Consider the following 10,531-nt stretch of genomic DNA (forward strand, 5'->3'; position numbering starts at 1 on the left):
GGATTTTTTTAAGGGTCTGTAGAGTGCCGAAATTCGGCCCCATTCCTAATCATGGGCAATGCTGAAAAGTAGATGTGTTTCCCAAAATGATGCCAAAAAATTCCCAAATGATGGATGGTTTGATGAGAATATACCATGAGGGGCCATCCAACCTCAGTGCCACTCTGTTGCAAAACATTTGTGACAGTTTTTTCTTTGCTAAAGACCGGAAATGAAAGCTTGTTTAAGCCAGCCACATTGATAATAAAATATCAAATGGTGAACTTTTTGCTTGTTTTTCTTATTCATTTATATAAATCAAATTTTCCAATTTCAATCAAATATCGCTATTTTTCCCGAACTTGAAGGCCCTGGCCCCTGGATTCAGAGGGGTAAAAAATCCCTTCACTGGTAACTTGTACAGAGTGTTCAAAGCCACGAATCATTTATTCAAAAACGAAATTAACTGAACGCCTAAACTATATGTTTTTATATTACTTGTAGTATGTCAAAGCATGTAAGTAATTATAAAGAACTATTCGGTGGAAGAATAGGACTTCCACGAGAATATGTACATGTACAAAGTCACTCAAACCAAGTGCAAGGGTAGTCTTTAGCCTAATAAACATTGTATGAACTACATGTATATACTATGCAATGCTTTTTGTCAAATGTATTGTGTATGTGGTTGAATATTGTGTTTTGAGTAGAAGTAGCTGACACATTGATTACAAACAAATGACAATGTTTATGAATAAATACATGTAGGAAAGTGTGTACAACTATTTAGCATAATCTGTACCACCTTTAGAAATGCGTACGGTTTCTGCTCCATATATGATGTCTGACAATTTTAATATGCTAAGACATTTATTGTAAATGTATATCAAAACTCAATCACATACTGTGCATATTGTCAATAAAACATTGTGCTCTGAACCAATTTTTTTTATCTATTAAACAACTTTAACTATCAAATTTTCATTGAAGGCACATATTTATTTGAAAAAAAAAATATATTAAAAAATAAATAAAAAGCCTACCTACCGACCCTTTTTTGAAATCGGAGGCGACCTGAAACAAACATATTATTTTTTTTGGCCTTACATACCTAACACATCTATCCAAAAGAAATTTCTAAATGGAAGGTAGGGCATGTGTGCATGCATTAATTAGTGATGGAATGATGATCGGTTATTATCGAAAATTGATTGGTTTACCCTTTCTGATTCTGATTATCAATATAAAATTTTATAATCGAAAGTTGCTGTCAAAATCAGAAATAAAAATGGAGGATAACAAGGACCGAGTTGGTTTCATATTTTAATTCATTTCAAAATGGCGAGCGTGAGTAAAGACCATGCTGATTCCATATAGTGCCAATTTCGCTGTTAAATGAAACAAAGCATGTATCTTTTTTTTCTGGTTCAGCACAGTTTTACATGTGCAGTTTTTAAACAAATATCTGTTTCAGTCCCAAGGTTTGTGCCAGTGCAGTTAGATAAAAAATAATGCATGAATGACTGGTTTTGTTTACAGACGGACAGGTGAGCTAAAAATACTGGCGTTCAGTGTCCCACAGGAGGTTAAAAGGAAGTGCGACTGACCGTGGGTTTCCGATGATGAAGTGACCAGTGAATAAAAATAATTATTTCTAGCCCTGAATGCAAATACTTTTTGCAAACTGCATGACGTCATAAATCGTTCAGATATTTTTGTCCACAGTTCATATCATTCAATTTCTCTATTTATATTTTCACGTGATATTACCTGATGCCTTAGGGATTTGCTTTTTATATATGGCAAGGTGATCTGATTGTAGTCTTCCATTGACTCGTGCACCAAATGGAAATCCTGCTCGGAATATTTCATGATATGGTGACTTGTTGCTGGATATATCAATGTTGTTTTGAAACCTAATAAAGATAAGTTGCAGTATAACACATCAGTGGGACAGACAGAACCTTCTCTTGTAGAGATACATGAATTCTAACATTGTCATTGCATGATGTTCTTGGTAAACTACAATGTTGCCATTGCATCATACATATCCTCCGCATCAAAGTTATGCCAAAAAATTTATACTTCTGAATCAATTCGCTTTTATATAGCAAACTTTACTTTTTCTAACAAACTTTGTCTAATGACTGGGTTAAATCAAAAATCTATTGTCTTCTCAGGTGTAATTAATTATTGTAAACCAACTATTATTTGCATGCCTGAAACTTTCATCAATGCAAATCAATCCTTAAATGTCTCTTGTATGTTAAAGATAACCTCCATTGTGAAAATTAGTCATCATGAATCAGTTCATCACTGGTAAATCGTGAAATATAGAGTCATCATGAACAAGAGGCCCACAGGCCTTATCGGTCACAAGTAAAAAAGTATCACTATACTCCCAAGGGCTATGAAATCTAGAAAAATTTCCTGTTCTGAATATCTAAGCTATTATTGCAATATCTTAAAAAATACTTCACCATTTTACTTGAAAATATATAGGTTTCGTCCTCTTACAATGCCACAGAAGTATGCAAAGTTTGATAACCCTTAGTGCAAGGGTTTTCTTTAAATTTTGCCCACACACACATTAGCGATGCTATCTCCCCTTCGCAACTACTTTGCGCGAGGGGATAACAAACTTGAATTTGTACCATGTCAAGAGGCTTTCATGTAAATTTTATGTAAACTTCTCTGGCCCAATGGTTCTTGAGAAGAAGATTTTTAAAGATTTTCCCTATACATTTGTATGTAAAACGTTGATCCCCTATTGTGGCCTCATCCTTCCCCTGAGGCCATCATTTTAAGTTTTTAAAAAATTTGAATCTGCACTATGTCAGGAAGCTTTCATGTAAATATAAACTAAATTTCTGGCCCAGTGGTTCTTGAGAAGAATATTTTCAAATACTTTCCCTATACATATTTCTATGTAAAACTTTAATCCCCTATTGTGGTGCCAACCTACCCCTGGGAGTTGTGGTTTTATTGAACTTGAATCTGCACTACGTCAAGAAGCTTTCATGTAAATTTCAGCTCGTCTGGCCCAGTGGTTCTTAAGATTTTTAAATGTCCCCACCCTTTTTGTACTTTTGTGATTATCTCCCCTTTAAAGGAAGCATGGCCCTTCATTTGAACAAACTTGAAAGCCCTTCACCCAAGGATGCTTTTTGTCATTTATTTAATTTGGTTGAAATTGGCCCAGTGGTTCTGGAGTCGAAGAAGTCGAAAATGTAAAAAGTTTACATACAGACGAACAGAAAATCTCGCATAACAATATTGTGACATGATCTATAAAAGATTAAATATGCAATTGCCAATTCCCAACATTTTCATTTTTGTCCATGTGATTAATTAAGATAGTACACACTAGAGCAAACCCGGCATAAGCACCGGAAATCACAATTAGATAATATTGCATCTAAGTGGAAGCTATAGGGCTTTTTTAATGGATATTTGAATGGTTACTCACATGAATTGCATGAACGATATCTTTAATTCAAACAAATTCATGTACAATTTTTGAATAATTGTGTGCATTAGTTACAGTAAAATATCTGTATCTCGAATATGGTTTATCTCGAATACCCCGCTTGAGTCGAAGTCAACCACCGGTCCCGGCCGTTTTCCCTATATACAGTAAAATATCTCTATCTCGAAGTCCGAGGGACCTCGAAAATTTTTCGAGATATCTGGGGGTTCGAGATATCCAAAATCGATCTTGGATATTTTTTTTTTGAAGGAGGATATTTGATGCATAGTATGGGATTTGCATTATAAACAAAAAACCCGTTGCCGTTTCTTATAGTTTAATACAAGTTGGTAAATTAATATTGTGGAATTTCAAAGACAAACATTTCGTATTTTAAATTAAAAAAAAACATCCAATGGAATTCACAATGTGTTTCAAAATTAAGATGATCGTGCCTGTATGCTTACTTTAAGTTTACTGATGTCCAGTCTAGACTGGGATGTAGTTAGTGTGTTGTAATGGAAGAACCTATCACGTAAGAAACAAAAAAGATGGATTAAAAAAAAAACCCAAACTTTTAAATGTTTATTAAAGAAATTTCCTTGTTTTCTCTGTACTAGTTTTAATGATGAAACGTGTATTATTAAATGCAATATCGTTATTAAAAACATTACCTTCAAGCGTACTTCGACGATTTTGTGCGTTTATCTAACCCACATGTTAATGATAGAGCGTATGTCATTCAAAACACCATCCCTGTAATCGGGTGTGTTAGTTCATAATTGGCGGTGAACTTTAGCCGTAATGTTGAAAGGCTTCCCTAATCACCCAAGCTGTTGAACCATTTATTGCGACCTGGGCCTATTCGGAAAAGGCGAGCGTGGATTAGCGGTCCTTTAATTACAATTGATGTAGCCGCGGGTGTGAATGTGTGACCTAACGACGCCAGGTATGGTAAGCAGAGTGGAAAATTGACTGCACTTCGAGATAAACCAGGTGAATTTAGGGCATGGGACCTTGAAAATACTTCGACATAAGCTGAGTATTCGAGATTACCGTGTTCGAAATATCAGTAGTTTTTTTTAATCATTTATATAGGGAAAACGGCCGGGACCGGCGGTCGACTTCGACTCAAGCGGGGTATTCGAGATAAAGGCCATGTCCCTTTCAAAGGGGAGATAATCACAAAAATGCAAAAATAGGGTGGGGGTCATTTAAAAATCTTCTTCTCAAGAACCACTGGGCCAGAAAAGCTGAAATTTTCATGAAAGCTTCCTGACATAGTGCAGATTTAAGTTTGTTCAAATCATGGGCCCCGGTGGTTGGATGGGGCCACAATAGGGTATCAAAGTTTTACATACTAATATATAGGTTAAATCTTTAAAAATCTTCTTCTCAAAAACCACTGCATGAGCCAGAAGAGCTGAAATTTACATGAAAGCTTCCTGACATAATGCAGATTCAAGTTTGTTCAAATCATGGCTTTACATGCAAATATATAGGAAAAATCTTTAAAAATCTTCTTCTCAAGAACGACTGGGCCAGAACAGCTGAAATTTACATGAAAGCTTCCTGACATAGTGCAGATTCAAGTTTGTTCAAATCATGGCCCCCGGAGGTTGGATGGGGCCACCATAGGGGATCAAAGTTTTATATACAAATATATAAGGAAAATCTATAAAAATCTTCTTCTCAAGAAACACCGAGCCAGAAAAACTGATAATTACATGAAAGCTTTCTGACATATTTCAGTTTGTTAAATCATGGCCCCCAGGGGTAGGATGGGGTCACAAGGGGGGATCAAAGTTTTGGATGCAAATATATAGGGAAAATCTTTAATGAGCCAAGGTGACTCAGGTGAGCGATGTGGCCCTTGGGCCTCTTGTTATTTAAAGAATAGCAATAGTATTGCACATTGTGAGCAGTGCATATATGCCGTTATTCGATACGACTATACATATATCTACAGTATTTGTCTTGTTATAATTTTGTAATTACCCCAGGATTCGTAATGTGTTACGTACCTTTTGTGAATATTAGTACATTAGCTATTTCATTAAAGACAAGTAGAATCGTTTTTTTCAAGGGGAGCGGGGAGCCGGAGAAGTTGACTTCACAATTGTCTAAAAAAAATTAACACCTATAAATTTGATGCAAAAAGCCCACGTTCTTCAAAATCCTAATTTGTGGGGTGGGAGATGGTTATGGTATACATACATCAAATATATTTTTATTAAATATAATATTGATTAAACTTTCCATTTTCCCTAACTTCTAGTTCTTAATTTCGAGGGGGGGGGTGGGGGGGGGGGGGGGGGGGGTGGAAGGGGGGGGGGGGGGTCAGCTCCCTTCTATACATGATTTCATTTTATAACTTCTACTACTTCGAACTTGCATTCTTACCATTTACTATGAATGTCTGAAAAGTGGCCTGGGGGATCGAGTCACCAAATAAATCTTTACTAAAAAAATATACGTTGTAAAGAATTATCAGTTTTCCAGACTAGCTAAAAGCTCAAGTGAGCTGTTCTGATCACCCATATTCCGGCGTCCGTCTGTCCATCTGTAAACTTTTAACATTTTTGACTTCTCAAAAACCATGAAGCGACCTATTCAAGGCGCAGATTTTAAGGTGGACAGTCGTGCGGACGTGAAGTGAGTGCTAGCACCTAACGAGACCCTGTTCGTAGTCGAACGTTTTTATTTTTTATCTCACACTTGGATCCAGTAGCAGTTCTTGCGACATATGAAGAAAATTTAATGATCCATCACTCTTTTCAACCCAAAACGCCTGTGCACTGCAGGGATTTTTTTAAGGGTCTGTAGAGTGCCGAAATTCGGCCCCATTCCTAATCATGGGCAATGCTGAAAAGTAGATGTATTTCCCAAAATGATGCCAAAAAATTCCCAAATGATGGATGGTTTGATGAGAATATACCATGAGGGGCCATCCAACCTCAGTGCCACTCTGTTGCAAAACATTTGTGACAGTTTTTTCTTTGCTAAAGACCGGAAATGAAAGCTTGTTTAAGCCAGCCACATTGATAATAAAATATCAAATGGTGAACTTTTTGCTTGTTTTTCTTATTCATTTATATAAATCAAATTTTCCAATTTCAATCAAATATCACTATTTTTCCCGAACTTGAAGGCCCTGGCCCCTGGATTCAAGGGGTAAAAAATCCCTTCACTGGTAACTTGTACAGAGTGTTCAAAGCCACGAATCATTTATTCAAAAACGAAATTAACTGAACGCTAAACTATATGTTTTTATATTACTTGTAGTATGTCAAAGCATGTAAGTAATTATAAAGAACTATTCGGTGGAAGAATAGGACTTCCACGAGAATATGTACATGTACAAAGTCACTCAAACCAAGTGCAAGGGTAGTCTTTAGCCTAATAAACATTGTATGAACTACATGTATATACTATGCAATGCTTTTTGTCAAATGTATTGTGTATGTGGTTGAATATTGTGTTTTGAGTAGAAGTAGCTGACACATTGATTACAAACAAATGACAATGTTTATGAATAAATACATGTAGGAAAGTGTGTACAACTATTTAGCATAATCTGTACCACCTTTAGAAATGCATATGGTTTCTGCTCCATATATGATGTCTGACAATTTTAATATGCTAAGACATTTATTGTAAATGTGTATCAAAACTCAATCACATACTGTGCATATTGTCAATAAAACATTGTGCTCTGAACCAATTTTTTATCTATTAAACAACTTTAACTATCAAATTTTCATTGAAGGCACATATTTATTTGAAAAAAAATAAAAAATAAAAAGCCTACACCTACCGACCCTTTTTTGAAATCGGAGGCGACCTGAAACAAACATATTATTTTTTTTGGCCTAATGCTATGGAGAAGGCGATTTTAAAACACCTATGTGCAAAAATCGCTAGGGTGGAATTTTATAAAAGACATATTTTATCATGAAAATTATTGTCAGGTACTTATAGTGATGTACCGATTGTCGCCGACTTTCGATTGTCGGTCGCTATAGCTGAAACGATGTGAATAATCCATTGTCATTTTGAAAATCGAAAATCGCCGACGTCGGTATTTTTTTTTTTATAATACGAATATTCCTACCGCGACCTACCTAAAATCAAAAATGGCTGATGAAGCTCCATCATCCGATAAGATTGAATGATTGAATATTGTTTAACGTTTCTCTTGAGAATCTCTCATTCATATGGAGACGACACCATGAGGCTCTATTCTAACCCGGATCCCATAAGAACAACAAAAGTCGAGAGATCAATCTCTATCCCGGGAAAATAAAATCGAAAGTATGGGATTAACTTCAAATTTCTAATTATGATTTTGGACGTCTCGATATGAGTGAAACAAGATACAATCAATCTAATGATTTTATTCTAATTAACTTAATATCTAGGGTAAAACATAAAGAAAATTTAATATTTTTATGCCATAAATTTGAAATAATTAAAATTCGATTATTTTTCGATTAATCAATCGAAAAGGTACATCCGATTAATCCAATCATCGATTAAATTTATTTTCCCGATTGCCCATCACTAGGTACTTATCACTCCAGAGGACATTGTGCGCCGTGTTCGCTTTTAAGGTGAAAATCAAAGTGCACGGAGTTGGACTCCGATTTAGTCAGTAAACATAGGTACTGATTTCGTTGATTGACCACCATATGGGACCAAAGTACCAAATAGGGGTGTGTGCCAAACCTGTTTATCAGTTTCCAGGGCTCGAAATTAACATATGTCCGTCAGTCTGTGACTGGTTAAAAGTCTGGCGGACTGACTGACATTTGTTTTAGTCAGTCCGGTGGGACTGGCTAATTTTCTAAAGCATATACTTATGAAATCTTATACACACATTTGGCATGCTTCGATCTGTAGATATCAGACGAATCTGATTCGTAAATATAAATCCCACATTTAAGTGTTACAATATTGTCTGAGACATATTGAGCTGAGCTAAATTTCATTTTGACAACATTAATGAAATTAAATATGTTTAATTATTTCTGGAAAACTCTGTTGGACTGGTAAATTTTTCTGCGGACTGGTTGAAATTATACCCCATCAGTCCGGCTGGACTGGTGACATAAAAAGTTAGCTTCAAGCCCTGGTTTCATGTTTCAATGCAACTATGATGTCAAGATGCGACTACTATGGCTTTATGATGTAAACAGTTTCTTTTCAACATTTTCAAACGTGTTTATTATTTAATTCATTTTTATGTGGCGTGTTATTTATGTAGCTCAGCTGTTATAGTCGTGACTACTTTTTATGTACTAAGCCTATATGCATTTCTTTAAAATTATTTTTTGGGGGGGGGGGATATATATGATATGATATATGTCAATGTTGAACACATTTACGAGGGGGCGGAGGGGGTTCATACCATTCAATTCTTTCTCTGGATACGTCTTGTAGGTACTGTATATGTCATTCTTCAATGTTTCCATCAACTCCGTTTTCTCAGTTAGCAACTTCGGCAAACTCTCCGGATCGAACGCAGTTTTTTCCATCAAAATGACGGCATCTTTTCCTCTGAACTTGGAATGAACAAACGCTGTTTTACTCCCCATGTCATTTTTCAGAAGGTTACAAAATTCAAAGTCTGCAAACGAGGAAAACACATCAGAATTCCCCGCAACTGGCACAAGTTCTGACTTTCTTTTCTTCAAATCTGGCTCATCCGCCATGACGAAACAACTCTGAACGTTTCGGCACCAACATGTTTCAGCACCAAGATGTTTCGACACTACGATATTTTGGTCTATAACGTTTCTCAAATTCTGCATTCGAGTGTTTTAAATTGTTCATTCTGATTATTCAAAGGTATCATATTAATGCAAAATGTTCGTCCGACAGCATTTTGAAATTACTTTAGATCATTGTTTGTAGCACATGAAACTTATTTTTAAAATGCTTTAAAATTATTAGCTTTGTACTTGACAAACGCGATGGTTAATGTTTTTGACCTTTGACTTGTGAAGATGATTGAAATATGGATTTTAAAGACCGAGAAAAGAAGCACCGCCTCCAAATTTACCTGGCCTGTGAACATGAAATTTTCAATTTTAGACAATTTTTCATCAAAAGTGTTTCAGCCTCAAAATAGCAGCTTTCCCATCAAAATATTTTTTTCTCTAAACTTGTCATATTTGTTAAAGGATATATTATCGTTTCAAAATAAGATACAAATCAACGGATTTCAATTGGAACATGGATTTTGATTGAAACACCAATATTCGACAATTTTTCATCAATAAATTGTGTTTAAGCCTCAAAATAACACCTTTCCCTTCAATATTTGTTAACAGAGTTGAAGTGTTTTACAGTCTTCGGACTTTGCACTTCCTCTCTTTTTTCATTGGTAGAAAGTACATGAAGTGAAAATTTTCAATTATTTCATTGGTTGAAATGCTCTTCAAGGCAAGGGAGATAATTTTCTGGTGTTCTAATTTTCGTACGACTTAACAATTTTTCAAGATTTTCAATCTTAAATCGACAAAACGAACAAAAGAAAAATGGAATTCATGAAATTGACACATTACTTTTTTAAAAGCAACTAATACAAAGCATTTCTATGGTTACTTCATTTACAGCAATGTTTTCATTTTTGCATACAAACAGAAAAACTCGCCGTTTTTTGTTTTGATTGCGTGTGTTTTGGAAATTGTCTATTCGGTTGGGCTAATCCCTACAAAACAGTTTTAATGATACCTTAAGCTAAGAATTACATAAGAATAAATAAGGCTTGACTTCAAAATGAGGATCACTGTTTTTTTTTTAAAGCATGCAAAAGAATAATCCATCCACCAGTTATTACAATTTAGGTAAACGAGTCTAATTTATGCATTTTCAGGGACTTGCAGAAGTATAGTTAATTATGTGTGATTGTTTCATATTTTTTCTTACATATCATAGAGTGACGTTTTTTCATGATTTAAATCAGAGACACAATGATATTTATGTCTGTGAAGTAACGTTGAATCACAAGAATTTTTATTCAATTTAACTTAGAATTTTGATGAATTCACTCTTGATTACTGATATTATAGTTTTAGT

At 35.0% G+C, this 10,531-nt stretch overlaps 1 protein-coding gene across 1 annotated transcript in view; it reads right to left on the minus strand.

Annotated features, from left to right (window-relative positions):
* LOC125653336 (m7GpppX diphosphatase-like) overlaps positions 1–9,840 on the minus strand; it is a 19,995-nt gene extending 10,155 nt beyond the window's left edge. The window contains exons 1-2 of the mRNA XM_048882774.2: positions 8,859–9,840; positions 1,750–1,895 (exon numbers count right to left, since the gene is read on the minus strand). Coding sequence (XP_048738731.2) covers positions 1,750–1,895; positions 8,859–9,261 — 549 coding nt within the window. The 5' untranslated portion in view covers positions 9,262–9,840. The remainder of the gene's footprint in view (positions 1–1,749; positions 1,896–8,858) is intronic.
* Positions 9,841–10,531: the final 691 nt, after the last annotated feature.

The sequence above is a fragment of the Ostrea edulis genome, chromosome 7, assembly GCF_947568905.1.
Source record: "Ostrea edulis chromosome 7, xbOstEdul1.1, whole genome shotgun sequence".
Lineage (NCBI taxonomy): Eukaryota > Metazoa > Mollusca > Bivalvia > Ostreida > Ostreidae > Ostrea > Ostrea edulis.